The sequence below is a fragment of the Paramormyrops kingsleyae genome, chromosome 9 (genome assembly GCF_048594095.1).
Source record: "Paramormyrops kingsleyae isolate MSU_618 chromosome 9, PKINGS_0.4, whole genome shotgun sequence".
NCBI classification, from domain to species: Eukaryota; Metazoa; Chordata; class Actinopteri; order Osteoglossiformes; family Mormyridae; genus Paramormyrops; species Paramormyrops kingsleyae.
Window position 1 is genome coordinate 21,011,210 of NC_132805.1, and position 17,407 is coordinate 21,028,616.

General features: G+C 38.4%; 1 protein-coding gene across 4 annotated transcripts in view; it reads right to left on the bottom strand.

The window, feature by feature from the left end:
* Positions 1 to 17,407, bottom strand: part of bbs9 (Bardet-Biedl syndrome 9) — a 328,841-nt gene that overhangs the window by 45,631 nt on the left and 265,803 nt on the right. For 3 of the 4 annotated variants that reach the window (XM_072716502.1, XM_072716505.1, XM_072716504.1), the window contains 2 exons: positions 15,499 to 15,718; positions 7,704 to 7,808 (listed from right to left, as the gene is read on the bottom strand). In XM_072716502.1, coding sequence (XP_072572603.1) covers positions 7,704 to 7,808; positions 15,499 to 15,718 — 325 coding nt within the window. Of the gene's footprint in view, positions 1 to 7,703; positions 7,809 to 11,582; positions 11,881 to 15,498; positions 15,719 to 17,407 lie in introns of those variants that run through there. The other variant, XM_072716503.1, reaches the window with a different exon arrangement.

Genomic DNA, 17,407 nt, shown 5'->3' on the forward strand with positions numbered 1-17,407 from the left:
CACACCAATCAGAAACTTTGATGGATAGATAAAAGGGCCAAAGTCAGCTCATTCAGGTTTGAAACAATGGATCCAAAGAGATGCAAAGGAGGAGGTCGAGGAAGAGAAGTAGAAGGAGGTCCAGGACATCAGGGAGGACGAGGTGGAGGAACATAATTGGCCATCGGGCTATTGTAAATGTCCCTAGTCAGCGTGGAGGGAATGTCACTACAGTATGTGCGCAGCCATCAGCCAACGAGGGGTACTCCACCGCCATGCCATTCTAGGACCCTATAACACTATGCTTCTCCTTGCTTTTCTTGATGGTCTAAGACAACATATGTTCCAGCTGGACTACAGGGAACCAACACAGCCAGAGCAGCCTCACTACGTTGTTGTATTGAGGCTGGATAACGTCAGCTTCCATCGCGCTGCTCTGGTTCATGACTGGTTTACCAATAACCCAAGGTTTTCTAACATCTTTCTGCCTGCATACTGTCCCTTTCTAAACCCGATAGAGGAGTTATTTTCGGCATGGCGGTGGAAAGTGTACGACAGAACCTTATGTCCGTGTTCACCTCCTCCAGGCCATGGAAGAAGCCTGCCTAGACATATCAGTAGATGCATGCCAGGGGTGGATCAGGCATGCATGAGGATTTTACCCCTGCTGCCTGGCTAGGGCCAATATAGCCTGTGATGTGGATGAGATTCTCTGGCCTGATCCAGACCAAAGACAGGATGCTGAGGTGGAATAATGTTTTTGGTGTGTGTTGTACTGTATAGTACATGAATAAAAATGTGTCACTGTATATGCATTGGTTGCGTCTTTTGTGTTCATCATGTGAAAAGATTTTTGAGGGGAAGAACCACAAGCAACATAACTTGCCAGTTTTGGCAATATTGTTTTTAATTTATTGCACCAATGTGTAAGACTATGTTGTAGTGTGTGTGTTTTGAGGCCTTGTGTGTGATGTCTGTGGGAAAAGTTTGGTTTTTCAGCAACAGTGAATGGTTTTGAGTGTAGAGCTTCATTTTGACCTGAAAATACGATGTTTGGGAAATTGGGTGAGATGTTATGGATTTGTGTTTACTGTTTTGAGAATACGAGGCATAGTTTCAAGAAGTGTGTTTAAGCAATCGAGAAAAACTGTAATACAGAGGACTAATGACAACAACAAGAAACAGCTGATCACATGGGGATCCCACATGAGGTTAACGAGGGGGCGTGGCACACGGAAGGAGCGGACTATCGGGGCAAGGCAGGGGTAATGTTGGGATAAGATCTTTATCGTTTTGGAAGCCATTACAGTTTTTCTCATTTGCTAAGACACGCTCAGTGAAACTGGGATTCACTTGATCTTCATCATCACATTCTTAGCACAGGAGAAGTCTTCTCTTTCAAATGCCTTAACACTTTTTCATTTGTTTCACACATTTTTCACACCCTTTGTCAAAACAGTCACCACAGATCTCATTGAAAGATCCCAAACTACATTGGATTCACTGTGTTGAACAAAAGGAAAACATCTATTAACAGCTGATAGAAAGTACTTGCATAATTATGAATATCCAATGTACCTGTGTGAAACTTGTTTGCACAACTCTTCAATCAGCAATCAGTCTGTACACCTATAAATCAAGGTGTATATCAAGGTTTTTCACTGGGTGCAAGAGAGGATATTGAATGTGATGTGGATGAAGCCAGGTGGCCCCATCGTCAAGGCAGAAGAGACTGAGTATCAATAGTGGCTATTTCTTTTTATTTATACTTTATTGTAATATATTTTATTTTTATTTTCTTAGCATCTGATAGATGTTATTTTGGTTTACATGTATTTTCTGTAATATTTACAGTATTTCAGGTTTTGGCCACAGTTTGAAAAAAAGAATGTCATGGAATCAATAAAATTTGCATCAAAGCATTTCTGATTCTGGATCCAGTTCTTTGCAAGAAGTCAAATTTGACACAGCCTATGTAGAAAGATAACAGTTGGCACTGGTAATGACAGCTATGTAATAGGCTACAATGACAAGCAATGGTGCACTGATTCGCACTGAGCGCTACATTTTGAATTTTGTTGTCCATTGTGTAATGATTGATTGGAAGAGCTCATACACTTATTTGCAAGTTGTGTTGTTTGAAGGCAAAATTTGCTTTTGTTTCATATTGTAAATGTTTTGGCACGGTTAGAGCCTTTTGCAAACAAAACGTGCCACTTTGACCATGAGTGCCACTGTTTAGGCCTGTGTGTTAACTGATTTGAAAATGTGGAGTTTGAGTTGATTGCAGCATCAAAGCAATAGAGAAAAACTGTAAGATAAAAATGCTCTTGTTTTATCCTGTTCATTTTGTGTTTAAATGCTAAAAAAAAAAAAAAAACATATTTAGGTGTAATTTTGGGGGGCCGGGAAACAATTAATTGGTTTTCCATTATTTCTTATGGGAAAAATTCGATCAGAACTCTAACTTTTTAGGATTCGATCCGGAGTCCGGAACGTATTAAGTTCGAGAACCGAGGTACCACTGTACTTTGGGGTGGGACTACAAACGTATTTGCTGTCGATTGGTTATGCAAATAGCCTGCCACTGAAACACAAAAAACACACAGCGAACAGCGAGAAATGAAATAAAAAGCAGTAGAAACAAAAATATTAAAAAAAGTAAAACGGAAGGATGGACAAACGAGGAAACACAGGCTTTAATCGCCATATGGTCGGATGAACAGATCCAGCGGGATTTGGATGACACGACTCGGAATAAAAAAGTATTTGCTGTAATAGCACGCCGCTTGGAAGAAATGGAGCACACGCGAAACATGCCGCTTGAAAATCAAAAAACTTAAGCAAGACTACAAGAAAGTGAAGGATCATAATAACATGTTTGAATTCAGCGAAAGAAATACCGTGTCACGCTTTGTGTTGATGTCTGTCAGGGGCGATCACTGATGATGTCTTTTGGTGCTGGTACCAGTTTTTACGCCAGTGGAAAATCGACACAAAAGAAGTACCATACTTTTGGTACTTTATGGAAGTACCGAAAGTACCCAAAATACGGTACCTGGTGCAGTGGAAAATCGCCCTTAGAGTATGTAGAATGATCAGGATCATTTTCTTTGATTACTACGATGCATTCAACAAAAAATCTCTGATTTTCCACTTGAATAGCTGACTGCAATGAACAGAGAATGCAGATGCCCTTTTCTACCCTAAAACTGTTGTGATTAAGTTGTAACTTGGCTACCAGTTACAGCCTATGCAGATGCTGTCCTGATGAAACGTTGTGTAGGATGGATTTACTTAAGCTTGCTTGTATTTTCAAGAGGTAGTATAGGCATTATTAACCTATAGATGATGCCTAAAAAAATTATGATAATACATCTTAAATACAGTAATTCCTATTTTGCAATAGTGAAGCACTGCAATGATCAAGTTTTTAGAGCTGAAGATACACTGTACGTCCTGAGCATAACAGAGTTGGGGTAAGCAGTGGCACCCCTGGCGTTTACACTCAACTCCATAAATATTGGCACCCCTCAAGAAAGTGAACAAAAACATTCATGCAATATAGAAAATGCATTAAATGATTCTAATTTTCCTCAAATGTTTGGAGAAATTGCTAACTATTCATTTAATAAAGATTATTACTGCAAAAGTGTTTATCTTTGGAAAAGTTTTTTCTGTCAAAAACATATGTGGCAAAATTATTGGCATGCTTAAAGAATAATATAAATAGAATCAATGGAATTTGCCTCTTCAGGGAAAAATGTTTTGTGATATTACTTTTAGTGTTTAGTAACTTTCACTGGGGTATAAATATGAAGTAACACGCAGGTAAAATCCTTTTTGCCTTCCATCAACATGGACAAAGTGAAAGAGCACTCAACTCAAATGAGGAAAAAAAAAGGTGTTGAGCTGCATAGATTGAGGAATGGCTACAAAAAATGGTAGTCAGTTGAAATTTCCAGTAAGCACAATCAGAGCTTGAAGTGTTAAGCTTGAACCTGGAACTGTTGAAAATTTCCCAAAAAGGGGAAATTTCACCTCCACGCACAGTGACGAGGATGCTAAGACATGCAGAGAGGAGCTCACAGATTCACAGTTGCAGTGTTTAACTGAATCTTGAGGGTTCACTGTTTGAAAATCAACAGTGAGACACCACCTCTATGACCAGAAGCTTTTTGGATGAGTTCCATGAAAGAAGCCCTTCCCAAGATCAAGACAGGAATCCCAGTGTCTGAACTTTGCCTAGCAACATTAGAGTTACAACTGGAATCATGTGTTCTGGTCAGATGAGACAAAAATTTTGCTTTTTGACTCCACACATCTTCGTCATGTTTGGCAAAAAGGGGGACTGCATACAAACAACACCTCATACCCACAGTAAATTATGGTGGTGATATTTTCATGCTTTGGAGCTGTTTTGCTGCTAGTGGTCCGAGGCCTCTTGTTAAGATCAGTGGCATAATGGATTTAATTTAATACCAAATCATTTTAGCCCAAAATCTGATTGACTCTGCCAGAAGGCTGAAACTGGGCCATGACTGAGTCTTCCAAAAAGACAACGGCCCAAAGCACACATCAACATTGACAAAGAAATGGTATTGTAATGTTCTCTCAGTCTACAGATTTGAACTCAATTGAAAATCTGTGGTCACAACTTTAGAGGACAGTTCACAAGAGAAAACCCAAAGAATCTCAATGAGTTGAAATGTTCTGCGTGGAATAGTGGTCTAAGATCCCATCCACATGTGTTCTCCAACCTTGTTAAACACTGGAGAAAGAGGTAGAGTGCTGTCATTCTTGCCAAGGAAGACTCCATCAAATACTGAAATTTGGGGGGCCAATAATTTTGGAATCTGTATTTTTGATAAAAATTTGTATTGCTAAATGAAAACTGTATTTTGCTCCAAAAATCTGTTTGAAATAAAAGCATGCGGGTTACCCATTTTTTTAACCCCAACAAATCACCTCTTGCATGTGTGGTTCTTTTTATACAATAATTTTAGCTCACTTTCATGCAAGCACCCTTCCAATAATTCCAGTAATTCACGTGAATTACGTGAACTGTAAATCCTGACCAGTCACTATATCTTCTTGTATCATCCATTACCTGCTTCAAATTACGTCATCTCTGAGAGGCATCCTCTAAGTTCTTAAGTTTCTAAGACATTGCACCTTCACCCTTTTTCTCCAGCATATTTAATCATCCCAAGGTTAATATGAACTGAAAAAACCCTGGAAAAACCTATGAACTGTTAAAACCCTAACATACAATTTTCTGTTTTGTTTATTACCATAACAGCTTCTTAAGATGATATACAGTAGGACCAACAAGAAAATAGCTGAACATGAAAGGTGGAGGTTATTTACCCATCTTTCACCACTGATGATTATACATGTAGAATATACTCTGAAAGAACCGCAGACATTTTTTAATATAAATATGATACAGGAAATGGAGTTTTTAATATTTTATGAGTGGTATCACTTTTATAGAGAAAGATCTCGGTATGTATGTTGATGCTTCCATGTCCCACTCTCGCCAGTGTGGGGAAGCAATAAAAAAGGCGAACAGAATGTTGGGTTATATCTCTAGGTGTGTCGAGTTTAAGTCAAGGGAGGTGATGTTACACTTATATAATTCCTTGGTAAGACCCCACATAGAATACTGTGTGCAGGTTTGGTCACCATACCTCAAGAAGGACATTGCTGCCTTAGAAAAGGTGCAATGAGGAGCTACGAGAATGATTCCTGGTCTTATAGGAATGTCTTATGAGGAGAGGTTAGCGGAACTGAATCTGTTTAGCCTTGAGCAAAGGAGACTAAGGGGGGATATGATTCAGGTCTATAAGATTCTAACGGGTCTGGATGCTGTTCAGCCAAATTACTATTTCAATATTAGTCTAAATACTAGAACTCGTGGCCATAAGTGGAAATTAGCGGGAGAACATTTTAAAACAAATTTGAGGAAGCACTTCTTTACACAGCGTGTAGTTAGAGTATGGAATAGTCTTCCTGCTTCCTTTAAATCAGAGCTAGATAAGATTTTAACAACTCTGAGCTATTAGTTAAGTTCTCCCCAAACGAGCTTGATGGGCCGAATGGCCTCCTCTCGTTTGTAAATTTCTTATGTTCTTATGTTCAAACATTGCTGACCCATAATCCACAACCTACTTTTCACAAACTGAAAAGAATATGGAATACCAGGAGAAAATGTGTGTGATCAAGCATCTCACTGTCCTTTTGAAAAATCTCTACACTGGACAAGAAGAGACACTCAGGACTGAATATGGAGAATTGATTGGTTATAGATTGTTAAAGGCATTAGACAAGACTGGATACTAAGTGGAATTGGAAGAAGACACTGTGATCACAAGATGGTGGAATAAACAACAACAAGAACATCTGATATGCCAACACCACACACTGCAGAAAATTAGCAAGAACTGGGAAGTTAAAGAACAGACTGAAAAAGACAATGGCTATGACTAAAAGTAAAGGGTATGACAAAATAAATGGTAGCTAACTTTACTCTTCTTGACAGTGAAGACATCAACGAACGATGCCAAGAAACTTTCAGACTGACACTTAGCAAGATGCAGGGAATGGCCTAGAAAACTATAAAAGGGGCTGTCGTTAATGACAGCATTATATTCCCCAGACAGCCTGTCACCTGCTATGCTAATCTAATCTATACTCCCCTCACACTCACCAACCTGTACAATTTCTAGTAGTACTGGATATGTCAACTGGAAACATGAAAGTTAATAAATGTGTTTTTACCAAATTGTCCTAGTCCTACTGTAGTTGTGACATATAACCCTGAAACTACACCTATTAATTTACTGCACATACCACTTCCGTACCAATTTGCTGAATCCTTTCTCACCATTTAGGTGGTTACCTGTATTTCTTCATTTAATCTTAGTTTTTTTGTTCATGTCTTAAAGTCCTCAAATCATGTCAAAACTGCTCTTTTTTGCAATCACTATGTGGTGTCGCTTCAGTTTTGGGGCAATCTTCCTCAAAGTTTCATCTGCTCCTGTATGGCACCCATACAATGCTTCTAAAAACTTTGAGAAGGATCCATGTGTTAAAGTGTCATATATATTATTCATACTTTTAATATTCTGTATATTTCTCTTTTGCACTATGACCAACATTTCCATGACAACAATAACAACTATAACAGATACACCGATGGTCTGGATGGAGAGGCGAGGGACTTTATCTTGCGTGATGGTTGAACTCACATTCTGGGGTGGCTTTCCAGAAAGGTTTGTAATGTTAAGTAGTTAGTTATCTTGTACTTAAGACTGATTGTAAATTAGCATGCATTTACAGAAACCCTTCATAACTAAATTAGTTTATTATCTCAAATAAATAAATAAAACAAATAAACCTCTTGAATCTTGAATTATTAAAGAATATTACAGAATTCAATTGCGTATGAGTTTAGCTGATCTTTCATGTTTCCATAGCAATTACATCTGGTAATGAAACCCAGCTGACACTAATTGGGAAAGTCTGGGAGAATAGCACTCCCAGGGGAAATGTACTGGATACTGAAGTTTGTTTGGATTGACAGTTAGTTTGAGACTGAACTTTCCAATGGCTTATGATTTATTTATTTTTAAATATTTCTAATATATTGACCTTAATTCAATATAACTCAAAGTTATATTGCTGGTTTAATTTGAATGGTGATCTTCACAAAGCCATACCTGAATTGCTTTTCTTAGCTGACTGCCTCTTCTTCACTAACTGTGTGGCTGACACCTGTCTCTCTGTAGGCTCAAATTCTACTTCAGAAACAGCTTCATAGTCCCCTAGGAAAAATAAAAATATATAATTAATATAGTGGACAGTACAAAAATGTATGAAAAATCTTCTCCACTATAAACAAGACCAATGTCATTTTAATACAGGCATATCAAGTGAAAGACCAGTGTTCCAATATTAGGGACTGGGTTGAAGATGAAACAGTTTATGGCTCTGTGCTGGTGATAGGAAGGGTGTCAGTTCGAGTCCCATGGCCGGCAAAGTAATCATATCACTAGTGGGCCCTAGCAAGGGCCCTAACCCCAGGGGTGCTGGACAGTGGCTAATCCTGTGCTCTGACCCCAAGCATTACTCAAACCTGTACATGTCAAAAGCAAGATGAGATATCAGAAGACTGAAATTTCACTGAACTCACTCCCTGACATGCTACTGAAAAGATGAAAGTGATGCATTTCTGCAAAGCACTAAATCCAGATCATCACTTTTACCCATTAAAGAAAATAATTAGTTCTATTAATTTGTCTGGAATAGCATAATTTAAAACTTAGTTTTAACTTAGTTGACAATCACTGCATTACATTATTTATAAACAAATAAAACTACATCCCATTCAGGATGTTGCCCTGCCTCATATACTAGGCAGCCATAGGCAGACTTCAGCTCCCCTGTATACAATTTAAATGACCTCTATTAAGAGCTTGACATGATGGTGCAGTGGTGCCAATCTGGAACCTATTATTTTAAGATTCATCACCCATAACCACTTATCCAGTACAGGGCTGTGGTGAGCTGAAGCATATTTTGGAATGATGGGAGGAAAGCTGTACAAACACAGGGAGAACATATGAACTCCACACACCCAGAACAAGAGGTGGAATTGAAACCCCCAACTGTGGAGGCGTAAGGCGACAGTGCTAACCGCTAAACAATCAGGCTGCCCAGGAAGTAAAAATAATCTGTGACAGCCTGTACTGCATAAGTGGTATGGACGTTGGATGGACTTAAACAAATAAGAATAAAATAGTAAGAATTAAGTGGGTCACTGAAATATTAAACAGCACAAAGTGATAATGGCTTTTATTTGAACTACCAGAACAATTCATCCCGGCCGATATGTATTCCTTCCTAAAAACATGTTCCTTTCTCCCTTTTGACATCTCAGATTGAAATAGCAGAGCTGAAACCACTGAAATTTGGATTGTGCTCAAGCATCTTAAAAAATGACGTTCAGACAACTGATGGTGAGAGAAAACCCACCAATGTTATTACTGCTAAAATAGCACTGCACAGGAAATAGTGCCCAGGAAAAGTATTCAAACCCTCAAATTATTTTTATGTTGTGTTGCTTTTAAGCTTTAATTCATACCATGTTTGGATGTACAAAATATATGTGAAATTCCTCGTACACTATCTGGATGGAAAACCCATTGAAAAAGGTGTTTAAAATACTAAAAAAGCATTCTACACATCTGAGACAAAAATGACATAAATCAGGAAATACATTCTGAGTAAATACTATCATTATCCACATGACACCATACTGGAACTACACAAAAAAGTCATCCCTCTAAACTCCATCCATCCACCTTCTGCTGCTTATCCGGATCTGTGTCATGGGGAGAGCAGTCTAAGCAGAGAGGCCCAGACCTCCATCTCTCCCTTCTCCAGGGGAATATCAAGGCATTCCCAGGCCAGGAGAGAGATAAAATCCCTTCAGAGTGCTCTGCGTTTACCCCAGGGTCTCCTCCTGTTGTTGGACATGCCTAGAGTTCCTGCCTAGGAAGGCACCTAGGAGGCATCCTAGACAGATGCCCAAACCACCTCAGCTGGTTCCTTTCAATGCAGAGGACCCACGGCTCTACTTTGAGCCCAGATATCCAAGCTCCTCACCCTTTCTCTAAATTTAAGCCCAATCACCCTGTGAAGAAAGCTGATTACTGGCACTTGTATCTGCACTTGTACCTCATTATTTTGGTCACTACCTATAGCTTGTGACCATAGGTGAGGGTTAGAAAGTAGATCAACCAGTAAAAGCTGGTTTATACTTCTAAATCAAACTGACGCCATAAGTATGGTGTAGTCATGGACCATAATGGCCCTCGCCATAGCCTAATGTGCACCTTCCCTGAAATGTAACTACATTGTGGCGACGCAGACTGCAATAACTATGATTGGTCTGTTTGGTAGCATTTGATTTTTTATGGGAGCGAAGAAAGCGTACATCCCAGGTGTACCTAAATCGCTGAATAAAACTGAAGAGATATTTATATCTACCATTACATAAAACACCCTGGGCATCGTAACAACAGGTCTACAAAACACTCAGGATGACAGCGCTAATTTCACATACCTCCATTAAGTTTATTTGTACTTTATAAGACTTTAAAAAGTAGTATAGACATAAATGCATAAAAGTGACTTTATAGCGGCCCAACATTTTTCCAAACTTGTTTAAGGGAAGTTAGAGGGGATACATTATACTTATGTTGTCAGTTCGATGTACTGCTGCAGCAAGAGTTGACATCAATAAAATACGTTTTCAAATGTTTTTTGAAAAGTATGTTTTTATGAATTCTTATTAAGAAATCATTTGCATTTAGCTTGAAAGTAAAACCGACATTTTATTAGATTATTAAGTGCAGTGGTACAGGATAAAACTTGTCACTCTTGAGCTGAAAGTATATTAACAATCTAATACAATGTCTGTTGTACTATCAAACCAAATGGTATCGATCGGTATTGTAAGTGATGGTTCTGGTGACATCCCTATACTTCAGTGACCTGAAGTGATGGACAAGTCCTCCTCAGGTTTGTCAGATTCTCTTCGAGGCAGACCGAAAGTCATTTGCCATGGTTTGCACTTGGTTGCTCACCAAACTTTCCTCACATCCAAGTTTTTGCTTCCACAACAGTCAAAGCCACATTCAGCTTAGCCTGATGGTACCTGCCAGCTGAGTCCTAATCTTATCTCATAAAACTATATAAAAAACATCATCTCAAAATGAAAATGTAGCATCTATCATCTGTCACTGGAGTAAATGGGAAAAATCATTCTAAACCAGTGTGCAGGCCGCAAATATTACAAGGCAGGCGTACACACTGGATAGAATGCCAGTACATCACAGGGCACATGCACTGAAAGCAACTGAGAGATGTGACAGCAGATTTTTAAACTGCAAGAGGAAATGTACACAATATATGGAAAACATTACAAATATAAGACCTTGCTGAAATACAATTAAAAACACCTAGACAACTTGCACAACATGCACAAACATGGCCAGACCATGTTTGTCTATGTCGTGCAAGGGTATTATTTCAGGAAGGTCTTATTAAAATAAGGAATGTCATACCACCATGGCCCACAGGTTGACAGCCACTGATCTATTTGTTTGAATATTCTTGGTTGCAAGGTGCTATAACAGATGGGAAAAATGGCTGACATGATTTTTGTTGATCTTTGGCTATACATTTCAAAAACCTGAAGTTTTAATCAAGATGTGTAGTACTTAACAATTTGTCAGGTGAGGAAATTACTTTTTGTTGGTCATAATTTCAGAATATAAAATATATGCTTCGGACCATAATGCATGCTTAAAGTAGCCGCCAAAAATACAAACTGTTCATTGGCAGCAGGTAAATGCAATTTCCCTCGAAGAATGTTTTTCCCCTTCCTTTAAGATACATTTCTGATGAGTGCATGACTCCCAAAAGAAAAACAAAGGTAAATAAAACTGCATTATGGCTTAAGAAGGAATATGAAATCAGTCGAGGGACTAGCATTGTCAGGTGGAGGAAGGAGAGAAGCACGGACCCAGTAATGCGAGAAATGCTGAACTTTAATACAAACAGCGACAGAACAGAGAGAAAGCTTCCCGCAAACCCAGTTAAGGGAAGCGCCGCCTTCCGCGGCAGAGGAGCGACTGTGTCGAACAAGGGAGCTTCTCTCCGGGGGGGAGCCATGGCAAACAGAAACAGAAACGTAGGGTGAGAATCGAAGTCGGTAAACAGGCGGGGAGGTCAGCAGCCAGGGAGTCAGTCCGACGAAGATACACAGGACGGCGGGACCCGAGGAGAGCAGGACTCAGCAGGACTGGTAAGTCAGGGACGGGTTCTGGGCTGTGGAGGGAAGGCACAAGAGGTATAGGTCCAACAACAGGTAACTGGGGTTGGTACAGGAGATCGTAAGACAAGTAATCGCTCGGCACGGCTTCTTTTCATCAGCTCAATACTTCGCACTTGCATGATGTTAGTTCTCCCCTTTTAACTGATCCTTCATCCGTGGAGAAGGAGCTACACCTGTCCGGTCCCGCCCCCCGTGGGCGTGACAAGCATCCCCCAAAGCGGCTCAACTGTGTCAATTTCAAAATATTTATATAAACTATTAACCAATTTCAATAATTTTCAGTAAAATCAGAATAGGCCAGATGTGAAGAGATAAACAAACAATAAATCATCTCCCTAAGGAAATAAAACCAGGAAGAACATCACTTTATCACACAAAGGTCCCATTGCTGCTGTAGATTTAGAATTTGCTGCCTAGTGCTTTCAAGAAATATTCACATACATATCAAAATGAAGAAAAAAAACATATACTTAAACTTAATTATATGAGCTAATTAGTAAAATAATGTTGGTTGCTCCATATTAGCATCAATTTATATGCTGCTAAGGTTAAAATGACTGTGAAATCTGAGTGCAAGTAATCCACAGACTCTAAGAAATAATCATAATTGTGTAATCACGAATGACACACAGTCCTATTCCCTAGAGGATAGTGTAAAGATGCTGAAGTGTAAAAAAAATAAAAATAAATGAAATTGTGTTTATGTAAATAGAGATATTAATGAAAGCAGTTCATGAGGTAATGATTTATTTATTTTTTGTATTTTTTTCCTATCTAGACTTTTTCTTTATAAAATCTCACAGGCAACAGTGGTATAAGCACAGATACATTCACAACGCTCTGTAGATGCAGTGACACTGACAGTGATTAGAACTATTCTGTTAAGAATTCCACATTCCTCGCATACTGTGGAGAAGCATAAGCTGCAGGATTTAAAAAAAGCCTACTTTAAAAGATACTGATGAGATCAAAGGGACTTGTCACCATGCTAGCAATAGCACATAAGTAATCAGCAATAATGGTTAGATGGTGCCACAAGATGGATAGCTACAATAAGTAAATTATTAAAGGTTCGAACTAAATTACCTAGTCAACCTAAACACGAAGAAAGAAAATCAAGGGCATACTGCAGCCTATATATAAAAGATATTATAAAAATACAATAACTATGGAAGCCCATTTCCGCCAGTAAAAGAAAAAAAAAATGAAATAGAAAGTCGAAATAACGAGATGTAAAGTCGTAATTATTAAAGGTTCGAACTAAATTACCTAGTCAACCTAAACACGAAGAAAGAAAATCAAGGGCATACTGCAGCCTATATATAAAAGATATTATAAAAATACAATAACTATGGAAGCCCATTTCCGCCAGTAAAAGAAAAAAAAAATGAAATAGAAAGTCGAAATAACGAGATGTAAAGTCGTAATTACGAGATAAAAAAAATCGAAATTACGAGATAGGAAGTCATAATTACGAGATAAAAAGTCGAAATTATGAGATGCAAAGTCATAATTACAAGATAAAAAGCCGAAATTATGAGATACAAATTCATAATTACGAGATAAAAAGTAATTTTGCTGACAAAAAATAACGTGCTTAGAATATATGTACATATCAAGATAGCATTTAAGCTCCAGCAAGTTGTATATAAAAAAGTGTCCAGATTTCTGCAAATACTTTTAGAAGCAGACAATAGGAGGAAAACTATTCAGTAATATTTACAATGAATATAATCTATGCAAAATGTATCAGCAGTCAGAAGAAGGAAAACTACAATCAATAATAAAATATGTACAGATATGTTGAATAGGTGTGCAATATTGTAGCAGCAGTGGAGAGGACTACAATTGCACATGGTTTGGATCATTCAGTTCCCATTCACATTGGAAGAGATGCTGAACTTTGAATAAGATCAAGACACTCAGTCCAGCAAAACTAACAATAATGTAGTGAAACGAGGGATTTACAGTCTGGCAGTTGTATCTAACATTTAAAAGCACCACTTCTAATGGCTTACGTTTGAACTGCGTCTCTCCACATTGATGCCAATGAGGCGAAGACAGGTCTTCAGCTGGACTAGAGTGCATGCGTACTTCCTATCTCGTAATTATGACTTTGTATCTCGTAATTATGACTTTCTATCTCATAATTTCGATTATTTTTATCTCGTAATTATGACTTTCTATCTCGTAATTATGAATTTGTATCTCATAATAATGACTTTGTATCTCGTAATTTCGATTTTATATCTCGTTATTTCGACTTTCTATTTCATTTTTTTTTCTTTTACTGGCGGAAATGGGCTTCCATAAATAACAATTCTATACATAAAAACAATAATAGTTTGCTAGACAAAGTATTCATCATAACCATGTATTGGCAAACTCATAATTTTATCCATTTATTTAAAAATAAATGGCCATATCCACTTTTATTTGTATCACTCGTAACTTGCAGGAATGAAAAACTTAGCATCTTTAGAGCTAAATATTATCACAAGGAAAATGATGCCTGTCCTTGAGGTCCACTCTGCTTGTCTGTAGGTCCCTAAATCTTTGGGCAATAAAAGTTGGAGTGCTGGTCTCCCTTGTTATCTGTGTGTGTGTGTGTTTATGTGTGTAACCCCCCTTTGGTGCCTCTCGTACCAGGCTCGGCATTGTCTCAGGCCACCTGGAATTTAGGCCCTGTGATATGTGCATGTGTGATCGTACACTTTTGTGTTCTCCTTTTGTGTCTACCAAAACATACAAACCTTCTTGGTTTAGTAAGTTGTGGATAGTGTGAGCTGAAACTTTTGTCTTAGATCTTTACAGGACATTTTTGTAAACTTTGCATCCTGTCTTTTTCAATTGTAAGTTCTGCTGAGCATGATATTAGTGGTCAGCTGGTCACATCCACTTCCTAGGAGATTACACATACAGCTCCATGTGAATGCTTAGGTGAAAATTACCTGCAATTTAATATAGGTGAAGTGATGCACACAGGAGATGTCTTATTTGCTTTTAATTAAAATTAAGTAGTGCTGTCCCAAACGATTATTCTTTAAACGATTAATCTAGCAATTATTTATTTGATTATTCAACTAATCTAACAATCAATTTTTCGATTGATCTGATGATAAATTTATTGATAAGCAATTATTTTCAAGTTAGTCATTTAATACAATTCATCCTCTCCCCCACACAACCAAATGACGTCATTAACGTCAGCTACAGTAGAGGTGCAGAAAAGGTGTCATGACTGAAGTATTCCCAAACTTTGGAAGACCGTGTGCAAGCCTTTTTTGCCTCGTGTTTCTCCAGAGGCTCCAGAGCTCTGCTGCTAGACACAGCCATGCTACCTCGTGCGCAGGGGGTGGGGCGGGCAGCAAATTTCCTGAGAAGGGTCCAGCTGCAGACGCCTGTAGAGTGGAGCTCCACCGGAAATACGTCACCTCCACAGGAAACACGTGGCCTCAACTCTGTGTCACAGCGAATAAACCCTAACCCTAACCGGAGCTCCAATTTACGTCCTTAAAGATCACGTGTACAAAAAATAGATGCTTCCATGTCTATATCACAACTATAATACAGTCAGACACCAACACAGAGAAGGTCAGGTGACCTCTTACCTGGCATGATGATAGGTGAGTGGGTGTGGCCTTCTGAGGAAAGCCGCCCCCCTTTGCCTAGACGATCACACAGCAAAGCAATGTGCTTCTTCAGTTGGCTTGTGTCCCTGGGCATGCTTAGCTGACTGGTGCTTAGGCTCAAGGCCTGGTCTTTGGGACTGCGTGACAGGCACGTGTGCAACAGATGTGATACAGCTGCATCCACACTCTCCTCCCAACCCTAGGAGAAATGAACATCCAGAGAAAAAAAAAATTCAAATGCATTTTTAAATTATTCTGTATCTGTTAGGGTGGCTAAAAAAACATTTTCCTTTTTTTTTGAAAATGATGCCAGAGAAGGCTACATTCTCATTCCCCATTGTAAGAAAAAAAAACGGTGAAAAAATTAATGAAACTGTGCGCAGACCACCTGAAATTTTGAACATTTGACCAAGTAATAACAAGTGATAACATTTCACCAAGTGATGTGGAAACAATCAGGGAGTCATGCATATTATTTAGTCGAAATAATTTGTCACAACAACCACAAGACATTTATAAAATATGCAAAATAAATGAACAGAACATCCAAAACATTTAATAAAAAAATGCAATTCAGTTTGCACGGACAGACATCAATTGACCTAGAGTATAGCCTTCATAACCTGACAAACTGCAGGCACAGGCCCTGACAGTTGTCAATTATCAGTGAAGCTCAATACATATTTAATGTAGTATTAGCAAATAAACTTGTCAGTATGTCATTCAGATAGGCCTATTTGATCTAACAGTCCAGCCAGATGAGGTCCATTGCTAGAATCAAGATACTGATGCCGAGTTTCCTGCATGACTTGTAAAAGGAGCTGCTTCAGTTCCTCATCATCGGTCAACAGTTGATTATAATCCTGGATCAATCTGACACCTCTTTCTGCACTGCCATTGATGACTGTCATGGTAGCTTTATAATGTTGATATTTTTTCCATGTTGCATGAGATGAGGTCTGAATTGAATCCTGAAAGTCCTAGAATTTTGTGGAATTACTTTGTATTGCTGGTGACAAATGAGCACAGGGATTTTCTTGTGTCATTTTGCATCCAGTCTGTGAGGGGGTTCATCAGTTCCTTCTTTTTCAGTCAAATTTTTGAGCGTGTCCATTTACTCGGCATCTGTAAGTATCAAAGAATGCTAGATTGACCAAAACCTCCCCAAGGTACCACAGATGATGACCAAATGTTTTCATGGCCTGACAGTTATTTGACAAACGACTTGTGCAACCTCTAAACATTTGTCTAAACTGCTCTCAAAATTTCTTCTCATATGAGGTCACCAAAAGAGAGGTTCCCCAAATCAAACTTTTGCTTCATACAGTTGACAATTTTTGTCATATAGTTATGGGCCACCCTAGTATTTGTATTTCAATAGTCAACAAACAACAATCTGAAAGGTTGAATGAAGATCAACACAAATGTAACTTCACAGGATTCTTATTTAAAGAAAATATCCTCATTATCCTCAAAGTTACATATAACTAATCCTTCAAATTCTATTAAACAACGAATTTCCCTGTTTCCTCTCCTGTCTTGTCCAACACATCCAGTACTTGCTTTATGTTCACAATTGAGAATCCAATTTTACTCATATTTCAATGTCTGTCTATTGAAGAAAATTAACAGAGTTTCTGCCAGTCTAGTCTGGTTGTCTGTAGTACCATTCCACCCTAGCCCTGCTCTGGCACATTTCTCTCACTCAGCCTAATGCACATATATAAAATGCTGAATCCCGTCCAGGGTGCCCTTGCCCTGTGCTTTATTCTTCCAAAGACTCCCAGCTCTCTGACCTCATACTGACTATTTTGTTATGGAAAAGGATAGATGGATTCCAAGGTAACTGATTCTAAACTGATTTTATTTTTATTTATTTAACCTTTAT